This window comes from Colius striatus, chromosome 22, assembly GCF_028858725.1.
Source record: "Colius striatus isolate bColStr4 chromosome 22, bColStr4.1.hap1, whole genome shotgun sequence".
Lineage (NCBI taxonomy): Eukaryota > Metazoa > Chordata > Aves > Coliiformes > Coliidae > Colius > Colius striatus.
Window position 1 is genome coordinate 6766908 of NC_084780.1, and position 23604 is coordinate 6790511.

The window sequence follows — 23604 nt, forward strand, 5'->3', positions numbered from 1 at the left end:
CCCGTCCCGCTCCGCTCCCCGCCGCGAACTGCTCCCTTACCCCGTGACCCTCGGTGGTTACCGACCACCCCGCCCCGGGGGATGAGCGAGCTTCGGTCAGACCCGCCCCGGCCTGCACAGCCCCTCAGCGGGCGGCCGGGCGGTTGCCTCACGGACCTTCCCGCCCCAGGCGGTGCCCGAGCGGCGGGACGCAGGAGGTGAGGCGGCGGGGGCGAGGGGCGCGGGGAGGAAGGTCCTTGGGGTGAAACCGGAGGATTTTGGGGGAGGGCTGGCTGTGACAGGACGCGCTGGAGGGCACAGAGACAAGTTCTCTCGGGTAGTCGTTTATTTCAGGTTATTTTTATTAGAAAGTTTCAAATTCAAGAGAGAAAAGCTGATAAAACGCCACTTCAGAACACGTTACACTAAAGGGAAGTGAAAGCTCATTTCAGTATACATTGTGTTGGTTTGTTTTTCTTGCAAAGAAAGCTGCCATAGAGGTAATTTTGCTGCAGACTTTGCAGCATAAACCGATACGCCAGTTCTGTCCAAAATCGGAATCTGTCCTATAGAAACAAATCGCGTTGTATTGGAAGTGGTTTGTGTTTTGGAGAACCTCACGGCTGGAGCACCAATAGCGAGGAATAAGATTGAAAAACTTTATTTATGTACACGTCCTGTGAACAGCACCTGCTGCTGTTCATCAGTAGCCTCCAAAGGCTGGAAAATACAGCATCTGAAGGCTTAACTCAATTCCTTTTTCTTTGTTTTCCTATAAAACTGTCGGTATGAAGAGAAGTGAAATAGGAATCTTCATTGAAAGGATATTACAGGCCTGTGCTTCATCAGCTCCTGTGCAATTTCTACAGGCTATCAAAACTGACTGAGATTTTCCTGTAACAAACGAAGCTCTCACTCAAGTCAGTTACTTAAAAACCTAGAGAAATGTGATTGATGGTGTTTAGAGATGTAATAAAGGCATTGACAATTTACATCCTTATGCTTCAGAACAAACTGTTTTTCACGGGAGAAGAAGAAAACACTTGTGATGTGCTTTCAGAATTATCACCTGGAGCGATTTGATCTTTCATCTTTTTCCTCTGAAACAGGTAAAAGGGACAGGACTAAATGGGTATTTCTGCTGACTTCCATGGCAGGTACTATGGATCTGGTGCATAGAAGCCTCGGAGTTTGTTAATTAAATCCTGACATGCAACTTTGGGCCACAAACTGTATTTGAGGAAGTTTAGATTACTGGTCTGGATGTTATCTTGGAAAAGCTGTCTTACTGAAGACATATGGTGTAATTGCTTGGAAATAATTTTGTACTGCTGACAAAGATCAAAGATTTTGCGCTTTTGAGAGCTGAAATGAAAGAGCAGCAGCACAATAAACTCTGGGCACTCTCTATGCAGTTTTGGTAGCCATAGACGTGCCTGTGACATCTGAGCATTTTAAAAGGGCTGCTCAAGATAGACAATGGAAATGGGAGTTATTCACTAGATGTGATCTAAAAGCAACAGGAAAGAATTGTTACATCTTTGACAAGGAAAGAACAGCTGTATTTTCTGTCCCATAATGAGTTAAAAAAAGACTTTCACTTACTAGGATGCACAGAAAACTGCAAATGTGCACCTGACAACGGCAGGAAACAACAAAACAGGCTACATTTCTGGATTCTGTTAAAGGCACTAGTAGATTCACAACTTGTTGATTTCCATCTTAAATTATATAAATAACTTAGAGGGTAACTTATATTATTCTGTTCCTGATATGCACTGCAAGTATCCCCTATACATAAAGAGAAAACCCTAGAGTATAAGCAGTAATTATGCTCAGAAAAACAAATGCACTGCTCAGAGGAAGGGAAAAAAAACCCCACAAATGCAAACCCAAAAGACTTCAGCAGAAAGTTAGGTTGTTCAAGTCTGAATTTATAGAAGGTTTCCTTGTACCACTCTTCCCTGTCTTCATAAGGCACTTGGATTTTTTTTGTGCTTCTGGGGGAGCGGGGGATGGGGGAAGCAACAGAAGCTTCTGCAAGCTGCCTCTTTATTCAGTGTGTCTCAAAAGCAGGAGTGGGCAACTTCCAAATTACTTAAACAGTAAACAAATAAAGAAGTAAACTCTGGTCCTATCATTACATTCTGGTGCTACAAATTTGAGGAAGTGAAACCAATTATATGTAGATGTGTTTAAATAAGATACTGTCATTACAAGGGGGAGTGTAACAGAAGGAAATAGCTTTATTTGCAATAAATTTCTATCTCTGTAGGGTACTAATCTTGGAACCTCAACTACTGGTTTCCCTATCATGCTGTTTTTACTGGTTTTCCTGGGAAGCTCTCTTGCACTTCTTTCTGTCAATATTACCTTGGGAGAAAGCACCCCAGCTGCATACTATCCCATTATCTCTTTAGAGTAGAACCAGTTGTAGGGACAGTCTCAAGAGTACCTGGGATCCAGGAATTTGCTTTGGCTATGTCAGTTGTCTGTTGTGAGAAACTTTCTTAGTTTCAGCTTGAGGTACCCTCATGCATTTGCTGCCAGTGTCATTCTCCAAGTTGAGCCTTTCTTAGGAGCAGGCAGCAGATCAGGGCCTTGTTTCCTGGTCTGACACTTGCAGACTAAGGTCCCAGGCTCTACTTTGACATGGCATCCATAGCTCATCTGCTGTGTGTGAGTGATGCAAGCCTAACTCTCTCTGGTGTACAAGGTAATGTCTCCCTATCAGCTGGGTACCTGAAGCTAGGCTCAGAAACTGCTCAGCTGGCAGTGCCTGCTGCACACCTCGCCTTTAGTGCAGAGCTGTCACAGTTTGTGGTTGAGCAATTTGAAAAGAGAAATCTATGTAACAGACAGCAAAATGTGTCAATTAAATTAAGTGGACCTGCTTTAGCAGGGAAGTTGGACTAGATGATCTCTAGAAGTCCCTTCTAACTCACCATTCTATCATTCTTGATTAAACTGGACACGTGGAACAGCAACACTCATTCCAAATCTGAAGTAGAAGTGGTGGGAGTTGTAAATGCCAAGTCCTGTTAGACATCGTGGCCTTCTCCACCACATGTCTGGAACAACTGCATCAGAAATATGAACTAGTGATCATCAGAGAGACAGAGCTGCTACGTGGATATTGTTAGCAAAAAGCTGTTCTCTGAAATGGTGAATTATCTCAAGTAAGCCAAAAGTTAAGTGTTTCTGAGGCTCTGATGTAATTTATTTCCCCCCTTCTGGGGACAACCTTTCTCTTGTTCTAAGCTGTTTTATAAGGAACATTCTCTTATGAATAAATAGATAAATAGAAAAATAAAAATATAGAAACAAACTCTGTAAACGCAAGCCCTGAGGTATTTCAAGCACACAGTGTCATTTTTATACCTGACATGCAATCTAAAGGTGCCAGTAAGAAAATTTACTTTATGGCTCTGTAAAAACGTCCCATCTTGCTTTCCTGCCTTACACCTGCAAGAAAGGGTGAGAGGTTGAGGTAAGAGCCCCATGGAAGCTGTGATAGTCGCAGAAGCAGAAACAGAGGATATTAAAGTGCTGCGTGTCTTTCCCTGACCAGATTCACTCTCCGGTTGGCTTCCACAGGCCAGTTAGAGTATCTGACAAAGCTGCTGCTTTTCTAGGTATAGGCTCCACTCCTGCACCAGCATATATACCATAGAGAGTCTTGCAGGATAAAGGGACTTCTGAATCGAAGAAGGATTTTAGTGGCCCCTTTTAACTCATAGATTTACTTTTGCATGTGCGTCTCAGACTAGCTTGGGAAGCTTAAGCACACTTTGCTCCCAAATGACTGCATTATCTTGTCAGCTTCCCACCTCTTTCCCCCTCTTCCTTTAGCCTGGATCTCCTTGGACATGTTTCCTCCCCCAGAGCTTTCTGCATTTTGCATGAAGGGCCTGGTCCTAAAAACTAAAAAAATCCAGTCTCTGCATGACAGTGAAGTCAGTGGGTCTACTCACAGGAATTAAAGTTTGCTGGAGCAGGCTCTTGGGCATTCAGTTGTTGCTTAATAAAGTCCAGTTTTATTGATTCTACTCTGTTTGGGCTCTGGAAAGAACAGTTACGGGATGGATCATAGGTCTGACTTTTTAAAATGGCATTTGTTCCTCTGCTAATTGTTGGCAAACTGGAGCTCAATAGGAAGGGCTTTCAAGCACTGTATACCTGTGGGTGTGCGTAGGCTCTGGCATGGTGAGGCTCTGGAAGGATCCATGCAAACATGCACACAATGTATTCCATTTGCATGTACTTACCTAAACGAGGTCCTGCATCTACAGGTACCCACTCACATGCATGGATATTTGTAAGGAGACATGTGCATGTGCTTACACAATGTCTATAGATGTGTAAACTCTTAATTGCTCATATACAAACATTAAAAATCAAATTAGTCTTAGCTGCACCTCTGGGGTTTTTTTCATTACAAAGGACATTTAAAAACCTCTCTGTTCAGTGTCACTGTGATACAATTCCCCTGCTCACCTAATGGGATATTTTCCTCTCAGTATGTTAAAACACTAATTAAAATGCATTACAATTATTAAATTGGGTAGAAGAGCACTTCTTGTAAAGCTTAGTCTGGAACTCCCGGGACATCGCTGTGCAGTGAAAGTTTTAGATCATGTCTCTCATGTCACGGATCACACAGCACAGAACCATGCTGAATATCATGCCAAAGATCTAGAAGAGAAGGGAAGCAATTTAAGGATCCACTTACAAAACAGTTATAAAATAGTCTGCATATCAGAACAATCTGAAGGTTCTTGTGGCAGTTTTGGAGTAGACTAAATGCTGCTATGGCCTTTTGCTTTTCAGTTTGGTTCATGTGCACTCCACTTTACTGCTACTGTAACAAAATCAGATCACCCTGAGATACTTTGGACCCTGTCTAAAGACACAAAATGAACTGGTAAACTAAAGTCATGTGAGTGCTTGCACCCATGTGGGCAATTCCCAGAGAGAGGACACACTGAAAGTGATAAAAATAGCTGCACCTTTGAGGAATCTCACCAGTTGCCTCAAAACATCTCCCACAAGACTTTGAGTAAGGGAAAGCTACTGGTCTCAAATGGGGATTTGAGAGTGAGAACATGGATTTACTTACTGTGATGCCAGCAATTGCAATTCCAACAATTCCGACTAAATGCAGATTAGCATCAATTACATTCTGGATCTCAACCAGGCAGCTCTATTAAAAAGAAAATGGAAAGATTTTTACTCTTAGAAAAATATGCTCTGACCAAGTCTGTCAGCTGTTCCCACTAAACAGCAGATAAAGATGAAAACTGTTATTCCAGTCATTGTCCCAGTTCTTGCATCTCTGCCTCGTGTTTTGCTGGATAATTTTCACAACGTGTTCCCTTCTCTGATGAAACATCTGCACCTCTTGCCTGGACAGGCTGACACACACGAGTCATTTGCTTACATTTTCTGTCCCTAAATTTAAAACCCTTTCTGATAGATCAGGAAGTTTGGCCCTGCAATGGATGTAGTCAAAAGCAGGTTCCACAAAGGACAGAGATAACAGTGTCCTTCCTAACACCAACAAAGTTTCTAGCACAAGGCTCCATGCCAGATTGAGAGAGGCACTTGCCAAAATCCTGCCTTCATGGAGCTTTTCATTTAGGACTCCTGTTCTGCTGCATCCTTCCCACTTTCCAGATGACATAATATTGTCTCAGCTACCAGAGAATGCTACAAACAGGCTTTGGAAATGAGAGCTGGGCATGTTCAATATGACCTCCACCATTTCTGCCTCCAGTCTGCTCCATTTCATATGGAATTTCATGATGGAATTTGCAAGGTAAAATGGAAGTTCTTCCTTTCTTTTTACTTCAAGAATGTCTCTATTTTACTAAACAACTAACATGAAAAAGTGATTAGAGCAACCAGGACAGAGGACACTTGCCTTTGGCATCTGGATATTCTCTGGACAGGGTAGTCCCGTTTGTTGTTCCATATTTTCTTTGCCACAACATTGGAGCTAAATGAGAGAGAGAGATGATGAATCAAAGAAGGAGAAACCACAGACTTGTTTCATACTGAAAGTGAGTTACTACTTTCATACTGAAACTGAGACAATAAATAACTTTTAAAAAAAACCCAAAATAATACAGATAAGTAATAAATTCATTCCCTATATCAATTGCTCCCTCTGGTAGAGTTCCAGCTGTGTGGTCCAGAATTCTCAAAAATCAGTTTCAATTGTCTGAAGCCATAGCAAACAGACAAAACTGCATTAACAAAAACTTCCAGAGGGGGTTTTTATCACAGAAAAGCAGATCCCTGGCTTACAAGGAAACACAAGTCGTTAAAGGGAGAAAGCAAAAAGTTCAAATAGCACATACAGAATTATGGGCAACACACAAAAGCTACAACAAAGAATGTCAGAATCTTTGTCTGACAAAAAAAACATAGTGCTGGGTTTAGAGACAGTAATAAATCATAGTGTTTCAGAGGGTTTGTTTTTCCTGTTTGCCTATCTCCCACAAAATGCTTGGAATTCCTCTTTGGGTCAGAAATAACAGCTATGGAAGAAGGACAAAAGGGTCTGAGGTTGTGAAATGTTTGTTCTAAAGAACGTGGGAATGCTGTAAGGACCAGCAAAGCTTGGGCCTGATCTCTGTGGGAGGCAGTGTAGATATATGATGGGCACAAACAGGATTCAGGAAGTCATAGGTCCTAATTCTAACTCAGACACTAACGTTTTGTGTGGCCTGAACTGAGCTGCACACATGCTTTTGGTTCTTTAGCTATTTGGTTCAGTCAGTGACATGATCTGCCACATTGCAGGTCTTGGGACACAGGTCACATAGTTTTCGATGAAAAATGCAGAGATTCTGACCTTTCCAACTCTCTCTGCATTTGTGAGTGGATTTTAATATCCAAGAGGGCCACAATAGTCACATCTCCTGCACAACAAAGATCAGAAGCATCAGCTGAATTTTAAAAGCTTGAGGATTTTCACTTTCAAAGGTAGAGATCACTTGGGATCTGAAAACCAGAATTCTGACAGAGACATCAGGAAACCTGGTTGTGAGCCTCTGGCTCCGTTTTAAGAACTACTCAGTTCTACTCTTCCATAGCTCAGTGGGAGGCATTCTGAATTGTAAAGGGTAATGGGACAGTAGAGTTGTAGTGCAGGGTATTAAAATTCAGGAGGAGTACTCACAGCCACGTGTAAGTGATAGATAGTCCTGTTGACCTTCCCCCCTGGGTTTTTCATGTAGTCATCATAAATGTCTTCATAGATTTTCTGGGCTTCCTGTATTGCCTGCAGAAATCAGACTTTCCAAGTGAGTGGTAAGTAAGTCTCACCTCCAGTCAGTGCAGACTTCCAGCTTGTGCCATCGACCTCCAGAGCAGAAAATTACATCTGGTAAACTGAGGTTGGAAAGATAGGAGGTTTTGTTGTCTGATGGCATTTAGAGGGACTTTGGGCCATGTGCTGTATTCTGTCTTTTGATTAAACACTGTGTTTTGGAGAAGTTCAGGGCTTGCTTTTTTCCCAAGCAATACCCTTTTATCATATAGTTCTACTTGATATTCCTTCTGCAGGTAAGGTTGAACCACACCTATGGATTTTCTTTTAATAGAGAGGGCAAAAACTACATCTTATTCTGGACTTATGGTAAAACAAGCTCTCAGGGACTCCAGATAAGAATGTCAGAGAGGTTTCCTGGGAAAAGTCTTGTGGAAGGTTTTCCTATGCAAGAGCCAGACTGTAGGTCAGTCAGCACTGGCGTCCATAACTGCCCCATTATTACATTAGATGCTGTTTGCTACTTACCACTTTCTTGCCTATAAAGGCAAATACTCCAGCAGTGATCTCAGATGCAAATATCACCAACAAGCAAGCAAAGAACTGCAGAGGAAGAAGAGAATCATATATTAACACACCACTCAGTCCCTCATCCTTGCCCAGGCCTCAACAGCCCACACAGTAACTGAAAGCAAGCTGGCAAGCTAGGTCCATAATGAGAGTCTTGAGTCAGATTTGTTGCAATATGGAAGCAAAGGTGGAAATGGCAAAGATGTGGCCCAGAGAGTCACTTCAGAAAAGACAGAAGGTAATTCAGGAAATATATCACATGAGACAGGCAAAGGAACTTCTTCATATATGGAAGCTCTGCAGTAGCACAGTGGCTAGAGAGGCTAGATTAGCCAGTAAAAGGATGTAAGACATTTCAGATCTTGGACAGTAAAGATCCCTTGAAAACTTTTACTTACTGCTCCAAGTAAGCACTGGGACTCCCGCGCTGCTCCACAGCACCCAAACAATCCAACTGTGGACATGAGAGCCCCTGCTCCCACCAATACATAGAGTCCTATGAAAAATCAGAATCAGACAAGATTTTAAGGAGGTTTCTCTTTCCAAAGTCTGCAACCTGTTGTGTCAAAACCATGCATTTGTAAGTAACAATGGTCTCTGGCCCTCAAAAGAACACCTATTAGCACAGAAAAGTTTCTCTTCCACCACAGATAGGAGTGGAACACAGCAATCTGCCATGCCAGCCCACTGCCAGAAAAAACAGCGTTTGTCTCATGAGGAAACTGTGGAGCTACAGACTGTGCACACTAGAGGGCACGGTGAGCCTTGCTCCCAGCTTTGGCTGCACAAACTTTTAATGAGAACGTTCAGTATTCTCAGTTACCAATTTCAACAATACTTTAAATACTGACTCAGATCTTTAGGGTTGACAGAGCTGCTGGTGTTTACTGTTAGCAGGCCTTGTGTAAATGAGACTAGAAAGCCCTACAAATGACAGTTTGCAACGATTGCTAGGAAAATTAAACCCCAAACAAACTTGAGTGCAGAGCATCCAGCTACTCAGCCTCACAGATGCAGCTTGCTTGGAGAAGGCAAACTCCTGCCTGCTGCCCACACATCGGCACATCACTGTCCAGTCAGTGTACATCAGCCAGGTACCTATCCCAGCTATTGAGATCTTCTTCCTCCTCTCCATCCTTCTTGCCCTGGTACCTTTGTCATGCCAAGGATTGCTGCTGAGACACATTCTGCTGAATAGCAATAAACCAATTAATATGGCTTTGCCAAGTCTGTGATGCCAGATATGTGGGATCTGCTGCTGACTGTGCTGGCAGTTCATATTCTGTATTTTCTAGATGTTTAATATTCAGTGTCTTGTAACCCACTAGGGCTGTGAACATTCTTCAAGCTAATACTTGTGCACAGATCCACAACACAGTCGTTTTTACTGAGGGAGTGATATACAGAGCTGTGTGTGGCTCAGGAGAGGAAGGTCAGCCCCTCAAAGAGGTGAACTGGAAAAGATAAAAAGCTTCTCCCAGGTGCAGAACCTGCTGTTCAACTGCCAAACACCCAAACTGCCCTTTCCTGAGATCTCCATGGTAACAAACAGAGTGTAATTACAAAGATGTTTCCTGGCCCTTTCTCTGCCTGTCACTCTCTACTCCAGTCCCTGTAATTACCTCTCAGGCAGCTTAGCTGAGAGACTTTCTGATTAAGAAGACTGGAAAGAAGTCTTCTCCTTTATGTTTGTTGCTTCCAGCTAGCAAAGAGGAAGCTCTCTGAGGCTCAGGAGTGAGACCACTTTCAGAAATTTGGATTTGCTTTTGTCTGACAAACAGACTTAACATTTCACTGGCATGACTCACAGCTAAACCGCTACCTCAATCAGAACTTCCCTTTTAAGGCGTGTTACAGGAAGAGCTCACTAAACAAAGCTGAGCTTGCTGTGTGTTTGGCCCCACCACCGAGCCAGCCAAAAGTTTAAAACCACCTTCTTCCATCTTCTGCTCAGGAGAGTTCATTCCAGACCTTGTCCTTTCTCAGCCTGGCACTAGTGGTTGCTGATACTCAGAGAATTATTTCTAGGTGGAAAGTAATGACAACACTTTAAAGACATTCCACAAAACTAAAGAAGTTTTGTACTTGTCTGCTACATTGACACACATGTATCTTTCACAAGCAATGAGACACTTGAAGAGTAGCTTGAAAAAAATAAGCAAAGGGACCAGCTTACTCCTCAGTTTGCACTGTCAGGTTTCCTGGCACCCAGATCCAGGTATGCTCAACTGGAAGGTCACTTCCAGGAAGGGTATCAAAGCAATAGATTCAGACACATCCTAGGTGGTGTAAGTATGTAAGACAGGGAGCTAGAACTTTTCCTAGTGGGTTATATGAAGCACTGTAGGCACTATCACCTCAAATTCTTAAGAGGAATAAACTTCAACTGAAAAGTTGTGAGTCTCTAGAAAGAAAGGAAAAGGAATGTGGAACCACAGCCTTGCCTGGAGACATGGTGCACTGACAGCCATCACGTTAGCCCAGTTAGGATCAGCAAAGCAGACATACCCAGAAATGTAGTGGTGCTAATGTCACACATAATGTCATGTGTCAGAAGCAACAAAGCTTCATGAAAGCCTGTTGCTTTCAAAAAAGCAGGATGGAAAGCAAAGCCTTAATCAGCTTCTATTGATAAGCACTTCCATTGTAAAACACAAAGCCTTGGCATGGCCTCCAGTTTGGCATCTAGAGCACAACAAAGAAACAAAAAGTCAGTTTATGGTCACAAAATGGAACGGATTTGATAGCTGGAAACTGACACAAAACAGTTCACCACAAAGCTCAGTATGGCAAAAGAAGTGTGCAAGTCAGTTTGAGGTAAAGAGTTTGTTTTGGTGAATGGAAAATTTGAGGAGGCTCTATCTGCAGCTTTTTTTGTACAGCAGAAGTAAAAAGGTACAAAGTAGAAAGGCCTCTGAAATTTTTCCTCTTACCTCTTCTTGCCTCTGTTCATTTCCTGATTCCTATTTTTGCTGCTTTGATCTATGTCTGCTAAAAGAGAGGAAGTTTTGACAACTAACTAGTCTCCAAGTGCACTGACAACACACAGCCCACAGAGGTGCAGGCAACTGATGAAGAGACAATACTGAGAACATGCCCACTGCTGTAGCATTAAGGAGGGCAAACACTGCACCTAATGGCAGAAGCAGAAACCCACCATGTGTGTGACTGCCCACAGCTCAGGAGTATTTATTGCACCTGCGTGCAGGACCTGCAAAGCAAAACCCTCTCAGCCTCCGAAAGCAGAGGGATGAAGAGACACGTCCCATTTTTTGGACAGAGCTTATTCTCTTGACCTTTTTTGTGGAGAAATATGCAGGTTCGGGGTTAGTAGGGTTGGTTGGTTGGTTTGTTTGTTTTAGCTGTGCTAAAACACACCCCACACAAACACACGGATTTTTATAAGCTGTGAAGGGAAACTAACACTTCTACTTTTAGCAGTAAGTCAAGTGAGAGAACATCCAAAACCAAACTGATTTCCCTTCCAGCTAAAGAATAAAAGAGTGTAAGAGGGAGGGAAGCCCACACTTCAGTCATTGTTTCATCAGATTTGGAAAGCAGCAAAGCAGCAGCTTTTCTAAGTACTTGATTTCTTTTTTTTATTCATCCTATGCAGAAAATGGTTCTTTCCTGAAAGGAAAATGTGAGCTGGGGGTATTCCTGGTGACAATTCCAACAGGAGGGATTCTCATCTTCTAACACACTGCTTTGCAATGACAAGGGGAATTTAAAAGTTATCTGGCAATCTCAGGGCAACTTACAGCTCCCAACAGGGCAGAGTGGTACATCTGCAACTCAGTAGAGGTCTCTAGATCAGCATCTATGTTCATAGCACAAAGTTCTTCCATAAGAGCTCCCTCTGGGTATGAGCCCAAGTACAGCTGGGGCTGGACTTGGAGACAATGGATCTTCAAGTGTGAAGAAGTACCTCAAGAAGGATAAAGGGTATTGTGTGTGTCATTTCTGGATGAATGAAACCTTTGTGATTAGCAGTGAACATAGAATTTCATCATTTTAGGTTAGGTAGAAGAGAAGGATGGAATTTTATAGCTGCTGACTGCAAGATGTCTGTGTACCAGCATCAGGCCCATTTTTAGAGAAATGACAAGTGAAATCTGCAAGACATCTGTTCTTTGTTCCTTACAGCAATTAAGAGCTGCTCTCAAGGGAACATGCAAATCAGCATGTAACTGGTCTGAAAGGAAATGTCACCACTTCTTTAGTCTGTCACAGAGCACTTGGACGGAGTAGCAACTGTGTTCTTGGAACCAGAGTCCCTCTATGCTCCCATTGCAAAGAACCACATGTCAGGCAAGAGTGTGTACTACCAGTGTTTTATGAGCAGAAAGGAAACATTACAACACAAACCAGCCAGGCAGGAACCTACTAATGTGAACATGAAAATCATTCTCATTTCAGACAATGTATGAACCATGATCACTGCCACTAGATAGACTCTGCCAGCCACCCTGGCTGGGAGAGATCCAGTATCAGAGTCTAGGATAGAACCCACTTCCAGAGCTGGTTTGGGGGAGTATTTTGTTTTGGTTTGTTTTTTTTTGGCAGAGGTGTGTTTTAAATCTTATGGCTTTGAGATATAAATCCCTTTCTAGAGCCTACTGCAACGAGCAGGAGCAGACAAACATACACTGTCTCTGTCTGGCTTTTTTCTCATGGGTTTCTTGTTTACCTGGCTGCTATGCTCACTTTCCATTTGAAATAATTCTACTTTTTCTTTTTTGGGATGAGTAACTAACACTGAACAAACTGCCAATTGTTCATACTGCACTGAGAAAACAAGAAACCCTTCTTGGTATAAGAGATCCAGAGGCAGTGATGAGAGGAGTTCTAGGACCCAGAAATGACCTGAAGAGATTTTCCTGTGGTTATATGTGAGTTACAGTTTGGGAGGCAGATGTACTCCACAGGACTGAGGCTGTCAAGCCCTCAGTAGAGCACCAAGGAACCTGTAGTCTACTTCACCCTACACCAAACTTCACTGAAGTCTGATGTAATCAACATACCTGCACGAGGTGGATCTGTACTATCGTGGTTGAACTTCACAGAATCCTGTGGCAAAGGATTCTGCAGTTTAATGACGGGAACAGTGTGAAAAACTTCCTGATATGGAAGTTGTTCATAGTACATAGTATGATAATAATCTTGTCAAACCTCTGAGGACTTTTTCTAGTTTTAGTGCATCCTTTTTGACCAGAACCACCTACAGCATTCAGCATGTTGAGAGCACTGGAAATTTACACTGAGATGTGAAAATCTTTTCAGTTGGATTCCTGTTTCCTTCCTTCATAATTCCTGACATTTCTGTGCCTTTTTGACTACAGCTGAGCAAAGTTGTCAAGAGCAACTGACACTGAGTCTAAGATCACATTCCTGTGTGGTTATAGCTAATTTAAAGCCTGTTACTTCTTACATTATCTGCTACCACTTGCACTACTCTGCTTTATTGCTGCTGTATTTCATCTGCCTTTTTAATGCTCTGTCATTTGCTTCTCTGAAATCCTCTCACCATTCTCTGCAATCCTCTCTAGATGAGAACACTCTGAATAATCCCGTGTGCATCACAGAATCGTTTCAGCTGGAAGAGACCTTTAAGATCGAGTCCAGCCTTTGTCCCCAGCCCTATCAACCACTAGCCCATTTCCCTAAGTGCAAGTGCACCCATACATTTCCATTCCATATCAACAGTTATACACTTCTAATGCCTAAATGCCCAGGCTCTGAGCCACCCAAACCAGAGAACAGAGTATGGCTATTACTCATTCACAGAAATCTGCAGCCCCACAGCAGCAGAAGTTAGGAGTCTACAGAGAGCTGTTGTTACCCACCCATGTACAGATAAAGTGCATGCTGGAACAGAACAAGCCAACTCAATCAAAACCCTCTGCAGGAGCTTTTGGAGTGACACACACCAAAGAGGAACTCAGGGCTTTTTTGTGGCTATCTTATTTTTTTTTACAGCAGGCAAAATACTCCTCTTCCTGGCTTCACAGTGCAAAGTCCCATCATACTTGCAGCTCTGTCAGAATGAAAACCAGCACAGCATACAATGGATTATATTGATATGGCTTTTTTTCTAGAAGCCACTTTAAAGCCTGGCATCTAGAGCAGAGTTAGTCCTTTTCAAGAGAGTATGTATGAAGAACAAAGCATGTCACTGAAAAAGCCTGAGCATCCCTGGAGTTCAGTGTGCTGCTACAGCAAGAGGAAGCGTCTCAATGACTTTTTACTTCACACAGTTCATGCAGGACTGGGGTTTTATTTCATGCAGATCCTACTGCTCCATTGCTAACTGAGGGAGGCTGAGGGACACCCCGTGCCCCCAGTGAGCAGTGCTGGCAGGGCTCAGCATTCACAGCAGTGCCATCAGTGTGCAGGCACCAGGGTGACTGCAGCTGCAGAGAGGAAGGAGAGGGTGCGTCAGAGAAGGAAATGGCCCAATTGTCAGTTCAACTGTCACTGCTGCGTGGAACTGGCTAGACTTTAGATAGCTACACACAAAGAGAGCAGGGTGGGAGAAAGGTCTACCCAGGAGGACAGTTTAATAGGCAAAAAGCATAAAGTGCATAATCATGGTAAGTTTAAAAAAAGCCTCCTGAATCTCAACACATTGAAAGTATCAAACAGTCACCCTGAGGCAGATGGACAGATTATTCCATTAGGCTTAATTAGCTTGTTTTCTCAGCACTTTGTGATGGCTTTGCCTTTATTCTGCCAGGCAGGATACTGAGCCTTGGGAGCTGATTGCTAGGTTTTATGATCTATCAGAGAGACTGAGGACTTCTGAGTAACTTTCCTTTTGAGTCAGGTTTTTGAAGGGGTGGAGTGGTAGTGGTGGTGTCATATTTTTTAAGCAGATTTCCATTGCATCAGCTTTCATTTTCCACTCAGGGCTGCTATCAGCCTTTTCTGAACCACTCTTCCTCAAATGCAGAAGAGACCTGCACACAGGATGATAGGAAGAAAGACAAGTTAATTGCTGAAGTCTTAAGTACAGACTAAAAGCCTCTCCAATACACTTGCTGGCAGGAGCATTTAATGCTCTTGTGATATTGCATCTCTACAGAGACTACTTTGCCAATAGCTCTCATTTTAAAGGCTGATGGAGTTTGAGAGGCTATGGATTTTGGAGAGAAAACACTGTTGACTAAGGGTAAAGTGTTTGACTCCAGAATACATGAATAGAACTAGAACAAAATGAGGCACAGGAGCAAAGAATTGCTGTTTACATGGACTTAACTGCTGGCCAACTCTTGTTTGTGTGGGCACCCACTACTATGGAGAAAAACTACTAATATCCTTCAACTCCAGACATGACTTCATATCCTCAGGCATGCACCATCTAACTGTACCTTTCAAAGCCAGAATGGTCACTCATGCCCTCACAGACCCCAAGAAAAAGCCACAGCCACCCTGAAACTTCTATCCATAATTGGTTTGGTGCTAATGAATGCCTGGACCACAGATTGGATCATGGAACTGGAACAAAGAGAATGTAACACAGCAGAACGTTTGTAAGCTCTGGCTATGCAGGAGAAGCAATGCTTCAGTGCTGCCAGTTATGAGAAAGAGTCATCCAGATTGATTCATTCACATTCACCAGGTTTTGTTACCATTCCTGATGGGGCTTGTTGAGTACATACACTTTATTTTTATTGCTACTGGCAGTGATGTGACCCTCTGCACTTCATTTCTTAGGTACATGGAGAGTTTGTCCTCCATGTTGCCCAAGGAACCAGAACAGGCTTTCCTCTTCATCCACCAAAAGCAAAGAGAGGAGAACAGATGTCTTGAACTGACTATTAAGGAGTCCCCTTTTACTTGCACTCAGCAGGTACTTTGTCTTCACTTCTGTGCATTAAGTATTTTTAAACTTAACACCACTATTACAAAGAATTAATAAAGGACCAATTACTTGTGAGACAGTAATGCTAACATCTTGGGTTCACACAAACATCTCTCTTTTCCTTCTGATTGTTGCAGACTTTCCTCAGTCTTGGTACAGGAGTCTCAAGAAGGACGAGCAATCTGAGGGAATTCCCTTTATTCTACAGATCTTTTGTCTGCTTGGTCAATGCAGTGTCACAGACCACTCAGATACATGAAGTAACTGCCCAGCTATTGCCCTTTGCTGAAATGATCTTTTTTTTCCTTCCTTTTTTTTTCCCTCTCAAGTACAGCTCAGAGAAGAATATGTGACATCTGCCAGAACTGAACTGCAGAACAACAGCAAAGCTCCAGTTCTGCCTCACCACTTGAAGCACAGGCACAAAAAATGTACTGTGAGATGGAGTAACAAAAATACTGTCATGCCTGTCACTGCAGGGGGAACTCCAAAAGCTGGGGAGCTACAGAGAGATGTCTAATTTTAGGAGGCTGCTCCAGTGTAAGATACATCTAGTAAAGTGGATAGAGACTACCTGAGTCAAAGAGTTCCAATTCCAACCTTTTATGTTGTAGGTTAAAACATGCAGGCTGCAGTGGTGAATATGGATCACTGAACACAAACCCACAAGCAACAGAAAACGAAGAACACGTATGTGCTTGACCTCAGCACTGCTGCCTGTAAGTTGTTCTCAAACCAACAAAAACATTTCAGTGGCTGGAAAAGATGAACAGGCCTGGTTGCCAAGTCGTGGCCCGAACTATTCCAGAGGGCAAGGAAAGACAGCTGGACTGCTGGTAAAGAACAAGGCTATTTAAGGAGACTCCTTCTGGCCTAATGGAAAATGCAAGGATATAATTATCAATTATTTTAAACTAAAACAACATTTCAGGTCCAGGAAAAAAACCATCACAAAGGAAGCACAAGAGAGAAGCTGGTTCCATTCAGCTGGCAGCTCAATCCAGGTATAAAAAGAGCAGAGTGTGCTGTTCTTTAGAAGGAAGAAAATTAGATGTTTTCCACAAGATGGTGATTCTGGACAGTGCTTCAACCTTCAAAGCAAACTCTGAATGCAGCTGCAGTGTTGTCCCAGTCCCTGTCCCAAGCAGTGACACACAGCTGAGCTGATCACAGAGACTGGGGCTACCCCAGGGCAGCCGGGAAAGCGGTCAGTGGGACAGAGCTAAAGAAAAGATTGTTAAATATATGGCCATATGTTTATGTCTCAAACTCTGTGATGATCTGCTTTCTCTTTCAGCCCTCTGGGCAGCTGCTCCTTCTGTGCTGCACAGTGTTCCATACTAAGAATTCCTATGCAAAATTCTGGCTGTCACCCAGATACAGAGCAAAAGAAACAGCACTCCTGGAGTCTCTGTGAGAAGGGGCCAATACACAAGTGTCAACGAGCACCCAGAGCTGAAATCTAGATGTAAAACTCTTGGAAATGACTGTCAGAAGTGCAGCCTTGTCTGCTGCTGCAAAATACCCCCACCATTGCTGAATATAGCACCATTCTTTTACCACCACCTTAGTCACAAACTGTTCAAAGCCTCCTATTTCTGACCAGCTGCCCCAGTGGATGCTCAGAAGTCACAACAGCATTTAACATGATTTGTAATGAGGGAGGACAGCAGAAAACTTGCTGTGTTTCTTTAAAAGGAATACTCTCTTCAGGGCATGATGCCTAGCACCAAAAAAAAAGGCCAAAACTTTGGTTTAGAACCCAGTCAAAAGTGCAAGTTTAAAAGAATTCTCAACATTCATGTTCTGTTCCTCAGCACTTCCTTTGCTAGCAGTTACACATTACAACATACAGCTCTATAAATACATGTGACAACCCAATCGTTGAACATTATGGTATATGACAAAACTTTGACAAGAATATTGCCCAGGACTTCCCAAAATTAACTATGCTGTACAGTTTTTGTAATTCCTGTTCAGGACTGGAGCTGAACTTTGAAGAGATTTAAATACACATGCACACTGTGTTTACACAGTGTGAGAGTCTGCGCTGCAAAGCTGTGAAATGACTGTGCTGCTGATTCACATCACAGGGAGGTGTTACTTTCTGGCTTCTAACGAACCAACAGTGCTTGATTTTGAAGGCCAGAACATCCTCCTGTCTTCTTCAGTGTCCTGAGCAAACATAAGTGGATGAGGGAGGAGTTCCAAGATACAGCATAGGAAATTCAGGTGTAAACTGGATCTGGAAATGAAATTGGTGATCTAATACACTGCTGACATAAAAAAGTAAATCATACTTTCTGGCTCTGTCAGTGGAAGTGCTACAGGCTACTTTATAGTAACTCCTGGGTCCCAATCAAATCTTCATCTGAGTGGTTTTATTCAACCTCCTAAACTCCCACAGAAGCTTTGCTGGATGTAACATTCTACTCCTCTTTTCCTGCAGTACTATAGAGTCAGCTCTGTGCCTCTAGCCTGTTTGTATATATTAAAGAAGCTTGGGGTTAGGACTGTGGTATATCAAAGTCAAGGTCTCCATTAGGAGAATTGGGGTATTTAAAGTAACTGCACAGCCCTGACAATATTCCTGTGATGAGTAACTGACTGCTACAGGGCATCTTGGGTCAACTTCCATTCCTGCCCACTCTGTCAGAGAGGCTTGATGGACAAGGCAGGACTGGTGATGTTTGCATCAACTGGATTTTATTGAGTTCATCTCCAGGGGTGATATATGAGTCTCCTGGTGTAAAAGTATGTTTAAATTGCCAGTGGGTAGAGAACTGGAGTTGCTGGCAATCCTAGACAGCTGCTATTTAAGGATGTCTATAGATCTGTAACACAGGTGACATTTCCAGAAAACTCAACTGGAAATCCCAGGAAGAAACAAAATTATCCTAAATGTATAAAATGAGATATGGGCAATACAGATTCTGTGGGCTTGGGGAACTCATTGTTTCCTGCCTAGGTTGGACAAACGGTTCTTGAGGTGGCTGAACACTGATTAGCTTTACTTTTCAGCTCTGATACTTAAAATCACACTGAGGGCCTCTGTGTGCAGACACAGGGAGAACTGATGAGAAGAAGTTTTACTACTGCACTGCTATTAGAAGCATTCAGAAGGGACACTGGTGTTTTGTTGGCTAGCAGCTGCACAGAAAACTGGAAGGATACACTGCTGAGCTCCATGTTCCAGCAGTTTCTGACCCATCTCAACTTCTATCCTGATAATATTAGCACAATGCATTTAGGATACCTGAGGACTGGGTCAAATCTGAGAGAAGAGTTCAGTTAGGACTGAGGAAGTTGATGCCAAGCAGAGAAAGGATGAAAGCCATCATCAAGCACATGACACAGCACCAGAATGTCCAGTTTTGTGTATTTCAGCCCAGAAATTGTTGACCTTCATGTAATTCAGTGCATAAGGTGTCTCACATGACCCAGGATGAAGCTGAAAGGCTACTGTCATCACAGACATCTTAACTTACCCATGAAGAAATACTCTGGAGACTTTTTGTCTGAAGCAAAGTCTGCCATGACGCCACCAAACCGCAGCCATAGGCCAAAGGCAATGACAGCCAATCCTGCCAGCTGGAACATAAACAGAGTGGTCTGTAACAATTGCCTGGAGAGCATCAAAGAGGCCCCACTGGCACCTTACACTTTCTTGGAATCCCACAGCTCAGGATTGAACTGTCAGAAAACTGAGGAAGCACTTGCCAGTGTTTGATAACAATGAACTCCTACTCTGGTGCAATGTCCTTTCAGCTTTTCTATGTAGTGGTGCTTCTGAACTTACCAGTGACTTTCAAACCTTGTACATTTAGTCATTAAATCATCAAAACTTGTCCTAATTGCAATGGAGAATGGAGTGAGGTGGGGGGTGAGTGTGGAGGGGAAGTGAGTGCCCATGAGAAGAACAAACAGGCTGCAAAAACAGTGAGGAACACTCTGTCCTCCTCCTGACCCCTCAGAACCGCCCTGTAGTCGGTCGGTAGGAAGGAGACTGCTCTGGGCCTGGCTCTGGAGCCAAGATGCTGTTACTGTAGGAACAGCAGCTCATGGGGAAGTGCAGCATGACCAGGAGTTAAGCCCTGCTGGGTTATACACCCCAAACTTTTAGGACAGAAGTAACTTAATTGACTTTTTAAGGTTAAATAACAGCCTTTTGGGCTGAGAAGTGCCTTCTTCCCCTGCATGTGTCACAGGTCCAGCTCCAGTGTCAGGCATATATGATGCTGCAGGTGGACCTCTAAACCATCACACCCAACTACAGGAGACAATCTACCATTCCAAATTGCTGCTGCTGCTCATCTGTAAGAAAGGTTCTGTTTAGAGCTTAGCAGAAAGAAGAGCTTGTGTTGTTCTTAGGGATGAGCTGGAGTGAAGTGTGTTTGGACCAACTGTGATGGGGTATTTTCCTGCAACTGGCTATGGGACCCTCCATCAGAAGCAGGAGGTAAAAGGCTGATTGCAGTGTACAACATTGTGGAACTCAGAAATGACTAACAAACAAGTGATGGATGCTGTCAAATGCAAGGAAAAAAAAAACCCTTTTAATGCAAACAGGACTGGATCAAAAAGGTTTGTCAAGGCATGTTGTTTGAGGAGAAAGATCAGGGAGTCTCAGTCCCACTGCATGCCAGACATATTTATAAGCCTAGCAGGAAATGGTGTGTCCTGGCAGCTTCAGCACCCTGCAGGACCAGGCATGATGCTCTGCTCCTGTTCTGACAGAGGCCCCAGAGCCTTTGTCTGAAGCACCTGCACAACCTGAAAACTCCTCACAAAACTCCTGCTGCTTACCATAACATCCTTGGCAGCCTGGCTTGGGGCTTTTTGACTGTCCTGCATTGCCTGGCACTTGATTCATCTGGCATAGCTATGGCAGGCAAAGACAGCAGGGCAGGCCTGTGGCTGAAGAGCTTGGGATGGCAGCTTTCCTCACAGAAGTGCCACAGCACACAGAGGGTCCCCTGTCACTTTGGTCGTCACCTTACAGGCACAGGCTCAGCCTTTGGGCTGCCAGGGCGCACCAGGAGCCCCCTCCAGTCAGTCCAGGCTTCAGAGTGCCTCTGGTATCCCAAACGTGTTAGAAATGTATGTCCCCAGTCCAGCTGAGGAGGTGGCTTCTTCCATCAGTGAAAAGGCAGATAACAAAACACAGTAACTGTCACTTTTGTCAAACAACATAACACAAAGCTTTGTCCTTCTACGGACTTGCAGCTGCAGCTGGGCAACATCACTCTGCTCCCACAGCTTGAGCACAGCAGCACTGTGTACCCGGAGCTTGCCGTGCTGTCACCAAGACAGAAAAGCATTTGGCTTAGCTGTGTTTCAAGCATAAAGGAGACAAAAGCCCAAAACTGCCTGGCTCCAGAGAGTCTGAACAGGATTACTTTGTGACTTCTTTAAAAAAAAAAAAGAAGACATTTAAGGAGATAGCACTGCTGATTGTTTCCCAGTGTGAAAAACGGGGAAGCTACTGGAAGGGAGGACACAGTGAGGGAAAGTGAAAGAAAAAAAGAGCAAGCTTGAATTCCATTGTGCTCTGGAACTGTGAGAATATTAGAAAGGTGCAGTGAAGGGAGAACAGGCACAGCATTCCTAAATATCCTGAGAGTTCTGCAGCAGCCACAATCCATTTGCACATTAGGGTAACTTTCAGTAAAGTAAGTGCAATAACATGGATTTTGTCTTAGGATGAACTTGTAGAAGTAGCAGCTGTTGGCTCACTGTATGAAACTGTGGTTTAAAAGCATCAGGATGCTGTGAAGAAGTGTTCCACTGCAGCCCACGGCAGGAGATGCTGCGAGAGCCTCTCACGCTCTCTTGCCATTCCAAAGTTTATGCTTGTTGGGGAAACGCTCACAACCTTAAATTACCAGTTAAGAAAGATGTTGTCTTTTTCTCAGCAACGCCATGCCCGGGAAGAGCTGTATCTTTAGAGAAGTCGAGAGCACTGGCAGGGCACTCTCGTAACGTTCGCACACGCAGGCAGCCTGGCCTGCCCCGAGAGGCACCCCGCACCTCTCCAGTGCTCGTCCCCGCCGGCATCCCGGCTGCCCGCGCCTGCCCCCGGGCTCGCTCCAGCCCCGCCGCACGGCGCTCGACCGCGGCAGGTGCCGCAAGGGGCACGGCTCCGCCCGGCCCCGCCAGCCCCGCTCCGCCCGGCCCCGGCGCTCACCCAGAACGTCAAGTTGAAGATGAACAACAGGATCTTGATGCAGCGCATCCTCCCGCGCACCGTGCCCATGGCGGGCGCCGGCTCCGGCAGCAGCTCCCGAGGCGGCTCGGCCCCGACTGGCCGGCGGCTCGGCGCGGAGCGAGGAGCGGGGGAGGTGCCGGGGAGGCAGGTGCAGGGCTGGGCGCGGCGAGGGGCGGGCCGGGGCCGGGGCCGGGGCTGGAGCGGCCCGGGCAGCCCCGCCGACCTGGGCCCGCCCCGGCAGCGCTCGGGGCTCGGTGCCCGCGGCTCGAGGGCGCGTCCCGGGGCTGTGCGCTGCGGCGCCGCTGCTCGCGGCCGCTGCCCTCGGGATGGAAAAGCGGGAGGGTGTCTGTCCGACCCGACCCGGGCAGGCCTCGGGTGGCCAGTGGCTCTGTCGGGGGCAGGCGGCGAGTCCGGCCTCCCTCTCCGACCCGTGCGTTCGGTACAGTCGCTCCCGGCCTTCTGGCCGTAGCATCTCAGGCTAAAGCTTTAAATTAGGCGCTTAGACACATGCCCACAAAAGGATAAGCAAGAGCGAGAGTTCACTGTGTGTGAAGTCTGAGCACGGCAGGAAAACGGCCATCCCCCTTAAAACTACTTTTGCTCACAGTCATAAACTAAAAACCCCTAAAGTTCATTTGCCAGTCTTCCTCCTTTTTTTTCTTTCAAGATTTGACCAAAACCACCAACTCTCGTGACAAAATCTTAGCTCTTTCTTCTATCGCATTTTTTTCAGCTGCTCCTTCATGGTCTTCAGAAAGTCTGAGTCTGAAGCTGCCCGAGGGCTTTGCCAAGGGTGAGGTGGAGTCCCTTGAGTAGTGGGTTTTCTGTGTGACGTTCCCTCCCTCCGTTTAACAAATAAAGCAGTTGTTGCCTGGTTTGTGCTGTATTCCAGTCACTGTACAGTTTTACCTATCCAGATTGTTTTCATATTTAGAATCGATTTTCCCCAAGGTGTTTTTGAAAAGACATAGGAAAAGATGCTTGGGTGTTGTTTTGGATGCAATTACACACATCTAATGATCCAGTGCTACTGAAGGATGGTGGAGGTGGTTTCTGTTTTCACTCACTTTGCTGTTTATTTTCAGCTGTTTTAAAGCCTGGCAGCATTTTTGGAAAATCATCCCAAATAGTTTATTGGAATTGCAAGGGCAGAGTTTTACTGAATCTCTTGTTCCATGGGCTATGAAATACACTTTAAAAGCTTTCTTTTTAAAAAGAAACATTCAACCTACCTTATGACACAAAGCAAAACACTGCCATTTCCCTTTTTTTTTCCCTTCAGAGTGATGCTGTGCTCAATGGTATTGACCTACCAGGTCCAGTGTGTTCCTTCTAAAATAACAAAACCATGAATCTGGAAAAATAATAGATAGAATAGATAAATGTATAGGTAAAACAGATAAATAGATGTAGAATAGGTAAATTAATAAATAAACAAATATAGAAATATTTATCCCAGGGTGCTAGAATTTATCTATTATAGATAAACTAATACAATCATTTGAATAGATAAAATATCAGAATAGAATAGATAAAATAATTTGAATATATCAAATAATTTAGTAAGAATGAGATGCATCAAACAGTAGGAAAAGACTTCATTATCCCCCAGCATATTTGAAGCAATAAAAACCCTGAAAGAGAGCATTTTGCACTGACTTATGGCAGCAAAATAGTTGGATTTTTAAAAAGTCTTTTATTAGGCTT

General features: G+C 44.1%; 1 protein-coding gene and 1 long non-coding RNA gene across 2 annotated transcripts; one reads left to right on the plus strand and one right to left on the minus strand.

Annotated features, from left to right (window-relative positions):
* Positions 1-323: 323 nt before the first annotated feature.
* On the minus strand, positions 324-22119 carry TSPAN2 (tetraspanin 2). The gene is made up of 8 exons (XM_062013387.1): positions 21877-22119; positions 19178-19280; positions 8224-8321; positions 7784-7858; positions 7166-7267; positions 5903-5977; positions 5099-5182; positions 324-4674 (listed from the first exon to the last, which is right to left on the minus strand). The coding sequence occupies exons 1-8, from the start codon at positions 21943-21945 to the stop codon at positions 4609-4611; spliced, it is 672 nt and encodes a 223-aa protein (XP_061869371.1). The 5' UTR covers positions 21946-22119; the 3' UTR covers positions 324-4608.
* LOC133627527 (uncharacterized) lies at positions 15552-19549 on the plus strand. Its single transcript, XR_009820263.1, has 2 exons — positions 15552-15677; positions 16024-19549. It is a non-coding gene; the product is annotated as an uncharacterized LOC133627527 (long non-coding RNA).
* Positions 22120-23604: the final 1485 nt, after the last annotated feature.